The 17,968-nt window shown below is 39.8% G+C and overlaps 1 protein-coding gene across 2 annotated transcripts in view; it reads left to right on the plus strand.

The window, feature by feature from the left end:
- TOX (thymocyte selection-associated high mobility group box) overlaps positions 1 to 17,968 on the plus strand; it is a 310,502-nt gene that overhangs the window by 392 nt on the left and 292,142 nt on the right. The window contains exon 1 of one of the 2 annotated variants that reach the window (XM_014544102.1): positions 7,263 to 7,340. The exons of the other annotated variant lie outside the window; for it this stretch is intronic. Coding sequence (XP_014399588.1) covers positions 7,278 to 7,340 — 63 coding nt within the window. The 5' untranslated portion in view covers positions 7,263 to 7,277. Of the gene's footprint in view, positions 1 to 7,262; positions 7,341 to 17,968 lie in introns of those variants that run through there. 2 annotated transcript variants of the gene reach the window in all.

The raw sequence follows: 17,968 nt of genomic DNA on the forward strand, positions 1-17,968 counted from the left end.
GGGGGTTTGTCAAGCACAGCGATTGTGCGGAAAGTGACACGATTTGCTCGGATCTTTTCCTTCCTGCTGTTCGCGACTAAGGATCCCTGCCTAGGTTTGCCGGGGGGCGTTTTTTTAAAAAAAAAAAAATTAGGAGAAAACCACGGTGTACTTTGGGGGTGTGTCTGGTGTCCCGGAACCGAGGCACAGACGGAGAGAATTCAGTTGATTTTCCAGTTTCCCCTTCTCTGTACCTACGTCCTTCTCACAGACAGCGGGGGCTCGGGGCACCGCTTCCCCGATCGGGATTAGTTGCCAGGGGAGCAGCCGGGAGTCGGGGTGCGGGGACCCCGGAGACACCTCTGCCCCCCGCCGGGAAAATTGCTCCACAACTCTTTTGTTTTCTTTCACCAGCCCGGTCGGGCGGCTGAGCCCGGTGTGCGGATGCCGGTGTGCGGGCCGGGGTGCAGCTGGGGAGCCGGGTCTGGGGGACAGCTCCGCTTGGGGGGTGCGCGCGGAAATGGCAAGTTTGTTAGGAGCCCGGCGAGCGCTTGCCGTTCACGTCCAAAGCCCCCCCACGCACTCGGCACGCGGCTGGAGCTGGGTCCGAGGCTGGACTGTATGCACAGCCCCTTGACCCCAGACACCCAGGCCGCGGGGGACAGGGAGGCCGGGGCGAGGCTGACCCAGCGGGTGGCTCAGGGTGGGAACGTCTGCCCGAGCTTCTCCCGAGCTCCGCTGGTCCCGAGGATGGAAGTCAGGGTGCTTGCTTGGGCAGGGGGTTACCCTCTGGGCTTCTGGAACTCGCAGCTCTGAGAGGGAGAGCAAGGAGGGGCAGGCCTCCTGAGCGCAGCCGTGGGACCCAGGCCCTCCCTGCTTGGGGGTTGTTGGACGTGTTCAGCTGTCCCACCGGGTGGACATCGGCGGGGAGAACTGAGTTTTCTGAAACGCTGGGCGAGTGGTTTCGATGCCCAGCCCTAGCTTGGTGGTAAAACTGCCCGATAACCACAGTCCCTGCAAGCAATTCCCTGTTGGCCCCTCAGTGAATTCCACTGGATAAATCGGTGGGACTCCCTAACATTTGCCCGGTGGCCAGTCATCATCAAACAGCTTTTTAAAAATGTGATACACAGGTATTTAGCGCGCTGCATCCTCAGCCCCCGGGTTCCCCAACACTCAATCGACTTGGTCAATGGACACACACACACACACACACACACAGTGATACACAGGTATTTAGCGCGCTGCATCCTCAGCCCCCGGGTTCCCCACCACTCAATCGACTTGGTCAATGGGCACACACACACACACACACACACACACACATACACACACATACACACATATACACACACAGCTGTGAGCCAAGTGAACCACAGCTCTCACCCCACGGAGAAGCTCCTCAATGCTGTGTACAGTGGGAGACCCAGTAACAGGGATGAGCGTTGTGTTTGTGATGTTCGAGCAAGTTTGAAACAAGGGAGATCTGGTCTTGGGCAAGGCGGAAAGGCTGTTCATCACACAGGGACCCCTTTAGCTAGGGGCAAGTTGGAAGGCACTGGGAACTTTGGCAAGAGAATTTTGTGTGCTGAAGTTTCACAATTAGTTGGTAACATAGTTCTTTTATTCTAAAATCTGTTTTGCCCTCATGAGTGAGTATTTTTGTGTTTGTAGCATTTAATTTTGCTTAGGACGCTTTTACTAATATGAATGCAAAATAATAATTAAGTAGCAGTCCTATCTTGGATAATAAAGACATATTCCACAGTAGTTACTGAACCAAAAACTCAGAACCACTTTGGCAATGACTCCGGACACATCTTATCAAGTTTATCAGTGATGTTAGGCTCCAAAAAGAGGATAATGACTTGGGTACACGTTTCCGTCGTCACTCTTGTGATAGTGGGGTCAAATGTAATTTAAAAGCCAAATGTTTTATAAAATCAAGAATTACTCCAATATATTAAATCATTTTCTAATCAAGTGCTTTAAATCATTTTAGTGAGTTGTGCTGTGAATTGAATAAATTAATTTAGAAAGTCTTCAGAATTTCTTGACCAGCTCACTGAAGTTCCTTTTCAGTCACCCTGTGTATGAGGAGCAAACTGTTCTTTTTAAATGCAAATTAGTAACCCTTTCTATAGACTAGTTGCCAGTCTTCTATTTAACTTATCCAGGGAATAATGGATTTTTAAGGATGCAAAGGCATAAGATGTACTTGTCATAGTAGGAAGAGACTTCATGAAATGTTTCTCGCAGGACCTTTTCTCCTGCCCTTTTCTGTGTAGCGGTCCATCAAATGCATTTGTCACTGAGCCCTGATTATATTGAATGTCCTGAGTAGATTTTCTAGGCCCCAGAAAGCCCCGGCATAGTATTTCCTACTCCATCATGATTACCATTGGTACAAAATTTCTGTCCCGTTCCACATTTTTAATTACTTCTAATGTAGTCAACTAGCTTCATTTTTTGCAATGGCTTGAGTGGATTGGCAAGGCTCTGAGGGATGGGCAGAAGTTTGGAAGAGATGAAATAAGAAATCTGTGTCTACGTTTAGTAAAAACAAGTTTGAAGCAGACTTCCTTAAAGAGACAAGACTGCAGTGTAAACCTTGTATCTTTCAGAGGTGCAGTGAGTATGCAGTTCATTACAAGAAACAGTCACTTTGTCAGGTTATGTGTTTTTAATAGGGTGATACGATCATAAATTACTAATTATCTTTATTTTAAATCTGTCAACACTTTACTTAAAGTTGGTGCGCAAAATCCCAGCAGAACTAGTATCCTCCCCTGCTTCAGCATCATGCAGTTGTAACTAGTTTCCCTGATGCCATTTTTTCAGTGTCAGAAGACCCCCTAATAGAGAAAATGAATATCCACTTCCTGAAGCTTTTCTAAACTCACGTGTGGTGGTTTTACTCCGCTAACACTTTCTAGCACTGCTGCTCTGTAGATTGCCAAAATACCTCTTTATATTTTTCAGTTAATAAACTCTGTAGGAGGAATTTTTGTGGAAACAGTTTAATCTTGCATCGCTCTGTTGCAAAAGCGCATTACGTTAGGAACACATCACTGTGCAAACTGGCCTCCATTTTTACATAGCCCATTGCCGGAGAAAGTGAGAACAATGCCAGTGATATTGGTTATGGCAACTGTGCGAGGCATCTCTTACACAAACAGCCAGGACGGCTGGCTGTTGCTGTATATAGGTCAGCCTTTGAAATGCAGTGTAGCTCATAGACTGGACAGAAGCATGCAGGCTGCAAGCCCCAGACTCCACCTCTTGTAACTTAAAGCAGGGTAATATTTCACACATTGAGAGATGGGTACCACAGTCGTGCTTCATCTAATTAAGACTATTTTAAGTAACATTGTATCCCTTCATTGAACTGAATGTTACACAAATAAATTGGATTGCAGGAGCTCACCATTGGAGTTCAGTTGTAAAATACAGCCCCATTTTTTGTTCTAGTTGAGGATGTCAGAGCATCAGTTTAAATATAACCTACCGAGTAATAACAGTTCCTTTCAGTTTCTTAGTGCAATGTCATTTCTGAAGATTGTTTTCACTGATTTTATGCTAAATTGGGACAAAGAAATGGCAATTTTTCATTTTTGCAATGATGTGATGTGTTCAGTTATTGCTCAGTATCTGCCCACATAAGGAGTAGTAATACAATTATGTTATGACATGGCTAATGACAGGGATGCTGACCTCTGCCAGCAGTGGGAGAGGAAATAATGGTCTTTACTGTTCTCAGTGGTTGCTTTTGTAGAACAGTTTCTGAATCTTTCTTTGGTTGATTTAGACATAGGGAAGTCCAAAACACAAGCCCATGCTTAAGACCAGCTGTATACAGAGTAAAGAATAATGGGCATTTGGCATATTGGGCTTTTGCTGTTGAAATGAGGAAGGACAGTGTGCAATCTTTTCATATAAACATTGGCGGAAGGACTTATTTGCGGTGAACCTCGGCATTAAAATGTCAGGGCTAACATTAGACATCTGATAACTTTTGAGAAAAACAAGATTCATGATCATCCCTGCAAAATCTCCCTTGAGCTTATTTTCCTATTTAGAGTATTATGTATTGTACTTTCATGTGGCAACACTCGTCACATATACAATACAGGATTTACAAGCGCATTAGGATGGAGTCATTAGCTCTACTTTAATTAATAAATGTAAGAAAATGGAGGAGGATGGGATAAGGAGGAGGAGGAAGGAGAAGGTTATAAGCAATTTAGTGCATCATGCTTGATTAGTTTCCTATCTACCTCCATAACTTCTAGGACTTTGGGAAATTCGTAGTTGATACTTTGGACATCATTAGTATAATTAAAACTCCCCTGGGAGTTTTATTAGCTGGCATCTTTCATAAGTTTTCAGGTCTTTAAATAGGTATTAAATAAATTTATAGATAAGAAAGATCATAAGCCAAGCAATCATACAGTTGTGGCCCTGAATCAACTATCATGCAAAAACCTCAAATGTAGTTCTCTTGACTTTGTGGTGTATTTCAGTGTCGTAAATTCCAATTATACATGTCTGTGCAAAAATTATAATTATGATCTTTGGAGCTATCCAATGTTACTTTAAACATGGTTTAGTATTCTCCCAGTTTATCATATGTTTTATAAGTTTCTGAATGATAACATTAAGGAGCATTTTGATATTTTGCTTAGTTAGAAAAATGAAACTGATATTTAAATATTATCTAATTGACTGCTTATTGTAGTTCCTTTTTTAAAAATGATATGATTGCAGGGGGCTTAAGAACAGGAAAGAAGGAAGGCACTTGAAACTAGAAGAAGTAGAGAAAGTTCCAAGTTTAACATGGCTTTTTTTTTGGTATCTGGGTATCAAATGTTGGTCTTAGTATGTGGGACTATTTCTTGTCATCATGCTTTTATGGGAAATGGGTTCAACTCAAGAGAAGAATAACTTAGAGAACTGGAGAGGGGGGATTTTATTTAGCCATGAAGGACGGTTTATTCTAGTGCTTTGCAACATTGGGTTAGTATATTAGAAAGTTGGAAAGGCCCTGGGAATATTTTTCAACTACTGGTGAGCCTTCCTATCTTGACTGACGCCTGCCTTCAGCAGCAGGCCTGTCTGTATGCCCGGGGCCTCTTCCCTCCCTCCTCCTCACCCCTCCACAATCTTAATCTGTGTGTGCTTGGGAGGCCTGTACTCTATGATCTGAATGCTCCTCCCTTTCCTCCAGTACTTGACCCACCATTGTGTTTATCTTGACTGCCATGCTCTCTTTTCCTCTCACCATCAATTGTTATCATAATCTGGTTAACATATCCATTCTTCCTCCAGTACCTGACCTTATTTCTGGTGAAGGAAATTGATCTGTTAGTTCCTGAGGCCCATATCCGCTTTTTAAAATCTTGAATTAGGCTGTTCTCTTTTTCCTCAAGTCCCCAATGATGTAGGGTCATACAATAATAGACCAACAAAACATAGATATACTGCTGAGGGTAAAAATAACTATGGTGGGTGTTTCTAATCTCTCACAATTTCCCCCTTTCCTGCTACATTTTTTAAACCCTCACCTGAGGATATGTTTTTATTGATTTTTAGAGAGGAAGAGAGAAAGAAAAAGAGAGAGAGGGAGAAATATTGATGTGAGAGAGAAACATGGATCAGTTGCCACCTGTGTGTGGCCCGACTGGTAATCAAAACTAGTATGTGCCCTGACCAAGATTCGAACTTGCAACCTTTTGCTGTATGGGATGAAGCTGCAACCAGCTGAGACACCTGGCCAGGGCTCCTACCACATTTTATATACTGTGTGTACAGAGCTTGGAAACAGGCCCTTGATCATCTCTTATTAGAGAGAAATCTTTATTTATAGTTTAGACACTAAAATAGTATGAAAGTGGGACTATGATCTCCTGATCTTTAGCTGGCATACAGTAAATTAAGTGAGTTACAGTTACAGTAAGAGTTAGTAAGGGTTAACTTCTGTGTTCTCAGCAGAATATGCATAGATAACTGAAATGGGAATAGTGAACATAAAGAATTTATTTAACAAATCACATTTAGATAATTGTTATTCTACACTAGAGGTCCGGTGCATGAAATTCGTGCACAGGTAGGGTCCCTAGGCCTGGCCAGAAATCAGGGCCAATCTGTGGGGCGACTGGTGGGGCGATTGGGGGACACCTGCTGGCACCTGCCTTGGCCGGCCTGGCACCGCCCACTTGCCGGCCCCACCTCTCCCTGCTGATGCTGGTTGCCTCCCTCTGTGGGGCGACCAGCGGGGCGATTGGGGGGGGGCCCTGCTGGCACCCACCTTGGCTGGCCTGGGGCCTGCAGGCTGGGGGCAACTCCTGCATTGAGTGTCTGCCCCCTGGTGGTCAGTGCGCGTCATAGCAACCGGTCGTTCTACTGGTCGTTCCACCATTTGGTCGATTTGAATATTAGGTTTTTATTATATAGGATTTTGTCTATCTGAATGTGAATCTTAAGGGTTCTGGGAAGTCATAAGGTAGAATATTCACCTTATATCTCAATAAAACGGAAATGTAATCATCATGACTTGATTAAATGCTATCAATTACATTTTAAAATGTTATCAATTATTGAAGATAAAGCTTAGATTGTATACAATCAAATCCAAGACTTCAAAATGTATACCTTGAGGAGGAAATAAGATCGTAGTCAGCCATACTTAATAAATACTGTGGCTCCAAGAATCATAACTCTAGTTCTTGCCTATAAGTAGCATCCCATGGGAATGTTTGAAGGCTACCTTGATTGTTTCAATTGAATTTAAACAACATTTCAATATGGGAATATTTACTTTTACTAATTTTAAAGATTCTCTCCTTTCAGTTACTTCCACTTTGGTGTTATTGATATATTATCAATGGATCTTATTCTTTGAAGGTGCATTTTTCAGAGTCAGATACCTGATTGATAGAAGCAACAGTAGATAGTGAATTGTGTTAAATGGACTACCCACTGGGAAATTGGAACACTGAAATGATTCAGCTAACATCTGACCTAATGAGTTTAGGATTTTTTTTGTTTTAAACCATACATGCCAAGTTTCATCCTGAAGAGCAATTTCTCATGAAAAGCAGTTGATTTATAAACTGCTTAGAAATGTGGTTTATAACAGAAGTGCCAACAGACTGTTAATTATAGTGAGTTCTTCCATAATACTTTGGGATATGGAATTCACATTAACCTGAATGAGCTTTTCCTGGTTATAACATGTTTCTCCTTATAGCATTCATTTTGAAAATGGGGACATTATATTGCTCTGTGCTTGGATATTGATGGTGCAGCAGAAAAGGAAGGATGATGCCAGAAAGAATCCCCGTGCTCTGTCATGCCAGGAGGTACCAATATTTTCCCAGACCTCTTCAAGAAAGTTCGCCTTACTTGGTTAAACATTTTAAAGTTAACTTTTAAAAACTATCTTTAGATTTTCATTTCACTCATGAAACATGATCACCAATATGTATTTACTAGAGGCCTGGTGCATGAAATTTCATGCACGGGTAGGGTCCCTAGGACTGGCCGGCGATCAGAGCCGATCTGTGGTGTGACTGCTGTTTGGTCAACTTGCATATTAGGCTTTTATTACATAGGATAATACTAAACATCATAAAACCAATGTCACTAATAATGCTTTTCTGTCTGTCCGTTTTTCACTTTGGATTTTTTAATGGTTCTGCTTTAGCCAAGTATTTATTGTTTTTCATTCCCGAGTTATATACTTTTATGAAACTCTCTTGAAAGGGCTCCTAATTAAACTCAGGCCATAGTTGGTTGGTAGAAGCTTTACTAGTGACCAAGAAAATATCAAGTATTTCAAGTTACCATGTAGACTTACAGTTTATACATATCTGACCCACATTAGTGTTAATGTCAGCTTCTGCATAAAATGCCTTTTGATTAAAGTCTTTGATACTCTATCTGGGTGTGACCTAGTCAGAGAAATAGGTGTGTGTGTGTGTGTGTGTGTGTGTGTGTGTGTGTGTGTTTGAGTGAGTGTGTGTGTTTTAATGTGTTTCTCATGGTCCTTTATATATTTGTAACCATAAGTACATGAGTATTTATCATAACTGGCAGAATCTATCAATGTGTACAAGAACAATAAAGGAACTCCTAGTGACTAGTAGGAATGCCTCTACTAGTCACTAGGAGTTCTACCTCGTTTTGAGAAAATTAGCCATATTTCATGGGAGAAGATGCTTTCACGACAGCAGGGCTTGAATTGGACATATTATAACCTAGGAAGACTAAGGAACTAGATATTTCCGAGGAAAACCATCGGCCTTTCTCAAGAAAGGACTCCTTTTTGTAAAAGCTTGGAGATAAAAACTCAGGGCTCTTAGAGCTGTGTTGACTTACTCCCTAGGCAAAATAAATAGTCCTGTGAAAGTATATGATCTGCTCCCCTTTCTCTTTAGAAGCCTGACTTCAGTCTCTGCTAAAACTTCTGACACTAAAACCTTAATCCACTGGTGCCCCAATCTTCTATGCTTCCCCTAGAGAAAATAAGTTATGTTTGTATGAGGAAGCCTTCTGAGAATTAAGGAGTCAACAGAGATACATTATTTTGAAATCCTGTGGTGAAAGACATTCAAAAATTCAAATAATGGTAGGCCCTAGAAAAATACTATATTCTCAAGCCATTTCTTCTATTTCTGCTACCCTAGTGGAATGTGTTTTCCAAAGTTGTAGAACTAGTGATTCTTTCAGGAAGGGATAACCTTGCTATAGGGTCAAAGGCGAACTTGGGGAGATGGAGTATGTGTAGGTACAGTCTGTAATCTCCCTCCCTTGGATACTGGTAAGCCCCCCAGGGGGCCTCTTTCCCCCTCTCCATGTTGAGAGTCAATGCACCTAATAAGAGATGTTACTGATGGGAGCTGTTGCCTGTTTTGCAGTGGAAACCATCAAATAAAAGTTGAGAATAACTGCTTCAGAGGAAAACGCCCTCTTGTAGTTCTCAGGGAAGAGAATTGCCCCTCTGTACCTTCCTCCAATATATAGGTCAGAGGTGCAAAATACAATGGGTAGGATTAATGAATGAGTGAACCACTGGGTCTGAAAGACAGTCCAATTACACTGAAAGCATATCTGTGTACCACCTGAGTTCCTTAAGTCTTTTAACTCAATTAAATAGTTAATTTTTTTAAAAAAATGATGGGTAACGTATTATGTATATGCATTGGCATCTTTACACCATTGTAAAACCCAAGTCTTCTTTTCCATGCCAATATTCCTCAGCCTAAAAAATGCCAGTAACAATTGTATAAAGGGAAATGTTAATAATAAAGAGGCAGGATAACCTTTCGACAAAAAGTATATTTTATTATTTGGCAGATGCAGTCATGAGCATTAATCATAGAAACCTGCAGACAGTAGAAGCTTAATATCAAAGCTAATGATTTATTTTATGTTAATGACTTTCTGCCAGGGCATAAAAGACTCTTCATAATGGACTCTCTGCGCTGTGTTCAGTTACTAAGGCTAATGGGATAATCTTTTCTCTCCCCAAATTAAGCTTTTTTGAAATAAATTATGCTGTTATTTTTCAAGGTAACGCTCAAAAATTTACTGCAGAACTAATCTTTTAAGAACTGCTTAGGAAATAAAGAGGAAGAAAGATTCCAAAGCAGCTTTTCTAGTTCACGAACAGTTTTACTTAATTAGAGAAAGTTTGCATGTATGTTAATATCCCTGAACTTGTAATGCCAAATAATTTTAAAGTCAGCCTTCAGGGACACAGCCTGCCTTCTGAAATTCAGCTCCTAGAAGTATGTCCCACAATAGAACACGTTTTCATCGATTACCGGACAATAATGAGCTGAATGGTAGTGAAACACTGAGTTGTTGGTGTTCACTGAGAAGTTTTAAAAATCATGCTTACAGTTAGCTATAACCAACATTATATTTTATTGAGAGATAATTTGCCTACTAAAGTTCACAGAATGTGCTAATCTTGTGTAGTGGTTAATACAGGCCTCCCACCTTTCTCCGCTGATGGCTATAAAAGGCTATTATTATACAGGCTTTGGCAAAAGTAGGTGTACACTTGTTCACATGGAAAATAATACAATAATTTATGAATAATAATACAAAAATGAAACTGTATTTCGAGTGCTCACAACTGTAAACCTACTTTTGCCCCACCCTGTATTCATGGCAGCAGCTCAGGTGCAGCTGCTGTGTGTTAATAATGCATCATTGTCCCACTAATCAACACACCGGAGGTCAGCACCCCCTCAGCATCTAAGCCACCTACTATTCTCTTTCCAAAATGTTTACTAGCACCTTAAATACATATCTGTCATTTTCCTTCGCCTCAGAGTCAGTTAATGCCACTCAAAACTACTTGTGTGATAAAGATTTTGTTACCTAAGCTAGGTCATGGAGGAGATGAATATATATTCAAACTAATTTCCTCCCATACGTATGTCCATCGCCACACTCATTGACTAAATTGGTGTAGGGCTGTGATAGCCCGGAACCCTTTTATCATTAAGTAGGTGTGTTCCACATTGAGAATGTTTTCAGATCCCACATGTTATATAAGGAGAATTTGGAAGAAACACAACTTTTCCATAACCAGGATCATTTGAAGTAAACAGAGTGATTTGGGAAATGGGAAGGGATATTTAAACATCTAAACAGACAGGAAGCAGTGTTAGTTTATAAACCTGATACAGTAGTGAAATATTATTTGCTTAATTGTTCTTTTGGCATAGGAAAGCAATAAGAGTAAAAGCTTCTTAAACCATATTTTCTGCACACAAAGAACATATTCATGTGGGATTTCCATTTGGCCAGAACACTGTGCAAATCAATACGTCCGCACTTATCTGCATTAAAATGAGGTAGACAACAATTTCTAGGCACAGTGGTAGTATAGTCCTCTTGACACCCTCTGTTCCTGTTTAAGGTAATCCTTGCTTTTGTGTGCTCAGAGAAGAGCCAAAGTGTTAAGTGAACAAGATCTCATTTTCTCATCTTGTCTTATTGTCTTCTGTTTTCTATTACTCATCATTCTGATAACCCCGGGTGTGTGTCTTCTTCCTTATGATTTGAGAACCTTAAGTGTTTTAAGAAAAGGAAAAGGAATGAAACTCAGCTGTTTCCATCATCAGGAGAGATGCAGAAGGCAAACTGGGGGGCGGAGCTTCTATTTGTGCTGCACATAATGTACAATGGTACATTTGTCATGCTTTAAATATATAATGCCTACAATAAAATATGTACAGGCGCAGTTGTGATCTATGAAGTCCCTGGCTCCAGTGCCATTGTTTGTCGTCTCTACGGTTGTCATACATTGTTCTTTGCACATCATACCCTTATAGCAGAATTTGACACAATTTCTAGCTTTCAGCCCTGCACCATTTTCATTCACAATATACATGAGTTTGACAGGGTGTGTTGAGGGAAACTCTGGCAAGCAATTGATATTTTGAAGTGGCAAGCGTTTCAGCAGCTGCCTGCTTGTGAAAAAGGAATGATAAGATATACTGTATTGTTAGTTTCAGGGAAAGCATTAAGGTTTAAGCTCTGTAAAAATGTACACATTATTCGTCAGTGGTGAAGCAAGTCTTTTATGTTTTTAGAGCTTAGCTCGCTGGCTGATGTGAACTAGCATGACATTGGTCAGTAAATGAATAGGAGCACTTTGAATTTGAACTGCTGCCAATTTTGCACCAACAAAGGAACTGACAAAAGAAAGATTTTATGTGAAATGCAAAGCACACGCAATGTCTTGGGGGGCGGGGAAAGGGAAGAAGAGAGAGAGAGAGAAAAACCCACACAGAATATTCTTCAACACATGCTTGCAAGGATACCAAATAGTTAAAAGACATCCATTTTTCATGGCTCATCAGCTACAACCTAAGCTGTTTTATCTAATGTTCTTTAAAAACCTGTTGTATACAATAGGCTTTTAGAAGATGTTCATATGGAATTTAGAGTGTTTTTCTAAATATCACACTGTGCCCTGAAGGCCTGTTGGCAGAATATCAGAGCTGCCCACTGCTGGAGTCCCCAGCTCTCCCTCTATCTGGTAGTGGGAAATTGTAGTTTAATCAGTTATGGCACTTTCAGTGTGTAACGTTCATTAGCAAGGCAATTTGTCATGACTGCTAATGGTCAGGATGCATCTGCTCTCTCAGCTACAGAGCATGATAAGGAAGAAGACAAATATTTCAGTATCTGATAGTATTAACTTGTTTCAAATTTGTAATCCAAGGTTAGTTGCTCAAAAACAGACACAGCAGCCGATTAACAAGCATCCTGTATTCAATTTTACAGGGCCCTGTTTTTATGGATTTATGACTTTAAAGCACACTAATGTGCTATTATGAAGGGCACAGTCTTTGATTAGATGTTCAACAGAAACTAAGTTATGAGCAGAGTACCCTCTGGGTTCATCTGGAAAGAATTTGTGCGCATCATATTTTCTATAGAGTTTCGTAAATGGAAAGGTTTGATACATGCAATATTTCTGCCATGCTAAATATTTATGTTTATCTTTCTATTTATACTTCTTAAATTGAATTTATTGGGGGTGATATTGGTTAATAAAATTATATAGGTTTCAGGTGTATAATTCTATAATACATCAACTACATATTGTAAATATTCTCCTTATCATTAAAAAAAGTCACTTTCCCATTGCTTTATAAAGTGGTCTGTCACTTTTCAAGTGAGATTAGCGTCCCAACCTATTTCGAAAGTTTTGAAATCCTAGTGAAGAACTTCAGAATGAATTAGAAATGTCACATTTGCGGCCAGTGAACTGCTTTATAAGATCACTGTTCATTGTTCTCAACAGGAAAAGTTAAAAAAGACTCCCCCTGTTGAAAAGGCTAGAATTGTTTTATATCATATTTTCTAGATATGACATCACATAGATTGCCATACAAAATATTTCTGACACATTTTCATTTTTAATGAAAGGTCCTAAAATTCAGAGCATAATGATTTCTTAGAAACGGAACCTAATCTTGGTAAAAATTCATTCTTGCTAGAAACAAAAGCTGTTACTGTTTAAGTTCCTGTTGAGCGGTTAGTCGGGTACGCTTCGCTGAATGTTGTCAAAAAGGCTTTCCTCATGATTGACAACCCGGCAGGAATGTGAATGGAGATTTTAATTGCGTATCATGTGTGCATATCAGAGTGAGTGAATTCATGACTCTGCTTAGCTCCATATCTCTGCAGGTCAGCCGTGCCAAAAAATGCTCTTTTATGTGCATTTTTTTCCAAAAAGAGAAAGATGTATGTGTACTGAAGTCATTCGTTATTCATTTCTGACGTGAAACACTTGTGTTCCCTTAGCCTTGGAGTTTGAAAGTGGGACAAAAATCCATTTTGAGATTTCTTTCTTTTACTCTTTGCATTTATACTTGGATGATGTAAATTTTTTTTTTCAGCTACAAGTTGGGAAAAGTCTGCCAGAACATATTTTTCTTATGGCACTTGTTATATGAAGAGTGTTTGTCTTTCCTTTTTGTTTTTCCTCCCTAAAGAATACTTTGAAAAGAAAGAAAAAAATGTAAGCCAGTGGAAAAATGTACTGAGGTCAATTGCCTTTCTATAACTTGCAATCTTTAGAAAAGGTCTTGGGGGCAGGGGGAGGGGGGATGGAGAAGAAGGATATATTTCTGAGAGGTGGGAAGTTCAGAAAATTGTCTCTAAATTTTGCTTAAAAATTGTATCTGAGTTTTGGTTAAAAATACAGTGCTTATTGTAAAATGACATTAATAAATATATGAATGTTCATTTCTTAGAAAAATGACTCCTTGGCTGACAATGTAAAGGTTAAAGATTAATTTCTGCCATCACTTCTTTGCCATGATGCAATGGTGATGCTATACCATTTATCTTATTAAGATATCTAAACCAATACAGGTGAGATTGTCAAGGTGGGGCAACGCTTACTTTGTAAGGTAACTTTGGCTACTATAACCCCAGACTGGTCCAGAACTTATTAATGTAAAAGAAAAAAATTGTAATAAGCATGCTATGTCTAATTTTTCATTTGATGTGATGTGAAAACTTGGCATTTGGGTTGTAAATTTAGCATATAGCTACTTTACTATGTCATTTTGAATAGGCGAGAAAAAGATTAGTGCCAGGGTCATTTTAAATAGAACCACGGTAATAAGTAGGATGATGTTGAAAAGATGGTGACTTTATAGCCTTAGGATATCCCATGGGACTTGACTTTGTTCTGGTCTCTAACATGTTATCTCAACACATTTTAGAACATATCACATTGCAGGCGGATGATTCAGCCCTTAATATAGTATGCAGTCCAGGGTGATTGCTATATGAAGGTTCTACTGTACCTTTAAAATGCTAAAGAAGAAAATCTATTTTATTTAAAAAATTTAACTTTATGTATGAGGTGACATTTTTCTAATGTTATGGAAGACTATTTTGTACTTTGTACTGAGAGCTCAGGCAAGGAAAAATCTATTTACAAAATGAAAAAACGTGCTCAGCTGAATGCATTTCACTTTTAAAGATGATATTCTGGTAATGAACTTTATCAAGCAGAGAACATTTCAGTAAAAGTATTAAAGTAGTTCCTATTTTCAGTTGCCTCACTTAAGGCTGTGTCACCGTTTCCATTATAACTTCTTATTTTCAGGTAGCTCTAATGCAGTCCCCAAACAAATATTTGCACAGGGATGAAATGAGAATATTTTAGCTTAGAAATAGGGTTCTTTATTTGGAATGCACTTCTAAAGAATCTCTGGGCTTTGTTAATAAGACACATTTAATTCATTTTTAGAAATTGAAAAGCATTTACGGAACACCAACTGTGTGCAAAGCCCTATGCTGAGGGTTTGGGGTGGCAGGGGGACTGAGAGGCACAGAGATGAGTAAACTGTGGACCCTGCTTCCACATGGCTAATCAAGAGAGGAACACAAATAACCATAACACAGCTGTAGTGTGACTGATGTGGTGTGAAGGCTATGGTCCAAGTGCTATGGGAAACAGAAGGAGAAGTAATGAGTTGAAGTGAGGGAATCCAGGTTGCTTCCTGGAGGAAATAGCATTTAAGTTGGCCTTCAAATTTGGGCAATGGTTATGGGGAAAGTGAGTTCCAGTTTTTGAATTATATTTTAGACTTTCTCTCTCTTTTCAAAATCACTTGCAGCAACTTAAAATAAGAAGCAACACATACAATGAGACTAATGTGATTGGTCTTAACGCAGAATGTTATAGCCTGGAAGCGGAGGTGCATATTTCTTAGCTTAGGTATCATCACTATAATTAAACATTAGATGTGGCTCTTGCTTTCTCAGAGTCAGAGCAAAAATAGAAACACACTGAGTGACAGAATTTTGATATCTGAGATACTTATGGACACCAATTCTTCATGAATAAAAAGTTTTTCTCTAGTAAAAGACAGCAAAAGACATCAAGTGAGGAAACATGTGGGAAGTCGGACATCAAGGGCTATCTGAGGAGTAATCTGATGTACCTGGGTTGAGCCTGAGGTATCTGTAGTGATAGAGAAATGGGACTTCATGACGGAAGAGGGGCTCACTGGAATAAGAACAGGGAGAGAACCAGGGACAGTTTGTTTAGGAACAAGGAGGATGGAAGCATCAGGCCTGTGTTTTAGGAAGGTGGCTGTTGTCATTATAGAGAATGGGTTGGGAGAAATTGGGTGGAATTCAAATTGCTTATAGTCAGTGGGATAATGTCCTACACTAGTAAGAATGTATCAGAGAAGACTACCTGGGAGAATTGCATGATCAGGTATTTATCCATTTTTTGATGACTTTTCAAATTATAGATGAATGATAAGCATCTAGAAGTTTTATGCTTTAGCCAAAAGGTTGAGTTATATAAAAATCTAACTTCTTAAAGCATGAAGGAGTGTTGTTGTCTACCTGAAAATTCTTTTTTTTAATGTTTTAAAGTATTTTATTTATTGATTTTAGAGAAAGAGAGGGAAGGGGAGTGGGGAGAGAGAGAAACATTGATTTGTTGTTCCACTTATCTGGAGTGTTGTCTACCTGAAAATTCTTTTTTTAAATTTTTAAAATATTTTATTTATTGACTTTAGAGAAAGAGAGGGAAGGGGGTGGGAGAGAGAGAGGGAGAAACATTGATTTGTTGTTCCACTTGTTTATGCATTCACTGATTGCTTCTTGTATGTGCCCTGACCAGAGATCAAACCTGCAGCCTTGGCATATTGGGACCATGTTCTAACCAACTGAGCTATCAGCCAGGGCCCTGAAGATCCTTTCTTTTAACTAAGCCCAATCATTAGCAATGAATATTAACGCTTTGTGTAGTCTTAGAAGTATATGTGCTGAATTAACATCCAAAGTTATTTGTAATCACTTTCCTGACATTTCTTGTTCAGTGATAAATTTAAATACTGTTATTAGTAAATGTGAGATGCCTGTTTAAGTGTCCAAACATATTCAGAAATGTCTATCAGCAGTTTTGAAGGTATCTTAGAATCTTCAAATATCCTCATAGCAAAGTCCTCAAATTTTTCTATGCAAGTACCCTAATGAATTTATACCAGGAGGACCCCAGAAATGCCTCTGTAATCTACTTAGGTCTTAGAGGGCTGATGTTTCATCTTTAAGAAATATGTAGCCTGGCTGGCATGGCTCAGTGGTTGAGCATGGACCTATGAACCAGGAGGTCACGGTTTGATTCCCGGTCAGGGCACATACTTGGGTTGCAGGCTCGATCCCCAGTAAGGGTGTGCAGGAGGTAACCAATCAATGATTCTCTTCTATCATTGATGTTTCTATGTCTCTCTCCCTCTCCCTTCCTCTCTGAAATCAATACAGTATATGTTTTTAAAAAAGAAATATATAGATTTATATTATGTTCCATAACACATCCATGCCTGCCTTAAGGTAAATATGATACTTTAAATCACTTACAATTGAGGCCACTCTATGTTCCAGGAAGATAGTCCATGATAGTCTAGAGTTCTGCCCTAGCATATCACTCCTCTCCTAGGGGTGTGAGTTTGAGAAGTATGAAATAACATAATGGTCTTTTGTCTTTATTATAAAGAAACTAGAGGCCCAGTGCATGAAAATTCATGCACTGGGGGGCTCCCTCAGCCCAGCCTGTCCCCTCTCATAGTCTGGGAGCTCTCAGGGGGCCTAAGTTGCAGTATGGCCTCCCTCTGCGGGAGGCAACCAGGCAATCAGGGGAAGGAGCCGCCCCTATCACCCTTGCAGCTGCCACAGCTTTGTCTGGAAGGATGTCCAGAAGGACGGTCGGCTGTCCAGTCTAATTAGCATATTATGCTTTTATTATTATAGGTACAGTGGAGGCCTTGCATAAGTTTATTTTGTTAGGTCATCTCTCCCACAGAGAATGGAACATTTTGTTCTTGCTTATTCTTTCCCCGACTTTCACTAAGTCTTTATTTTTTATAAGAAAGCTTAACAAAATACTTGAGCTTAGTCTAAAATGGAGGACTGTGTAGCTAGGGCTCAGTAATTGCTGGTGCCATGGCCATAGTAACATTATGTTTAAAGGAAAAATATGCGGAAGAGTGAGTGAGTCAAATATCCAATGTGTAGATGAAAGAGAAAAATCTCATAGTACTGGCCAAACTTGGTGATGTTCTTTGATGGAGGAAGGTAGTCAAGAGTGGTGTTATATTGGTAGGCATTTGCATATAACCTAACCTGAAAAGTATTTAGAAAATCCAAGAAAAGGACAGGATCATGAAGAAACTGAATGATTATGTTTGTGGTTGGAGGTGGGGTAGAGACAGGTATAAGACAGGGCAAGACCTGTAACACAGCAATTGGCTCAGGTTTGGATTCCCCCCTTACACCTTCCTCCTCTGTCTCCCTTCTTCACTTCCTTCCATCACAGCAGATATAATTTGTAAGCTGACTGGCATCATTTTCAAGATTTCTTTAAACTTACTTTTTTAGATGACTTTTACCAGTGCTCTCCTACCTATGTCCTCACCTGTCCACA

This window comes from Myotis brandtii, unplaced genomic scaffold (genome assembly GCF_000412655.1).
Source record: "Myotis brandtii unplaced genomic scaffold, ASM41265v1 scaffold351, whole genome shotgun sequence".
Taxonomy (NCBI): domain Eukaryota; kingdom Metazoa; phylum Chordata; class Mammalia; order Chiroptera; family Vespertilionidae; genus Myotis; species Myotis brandtii.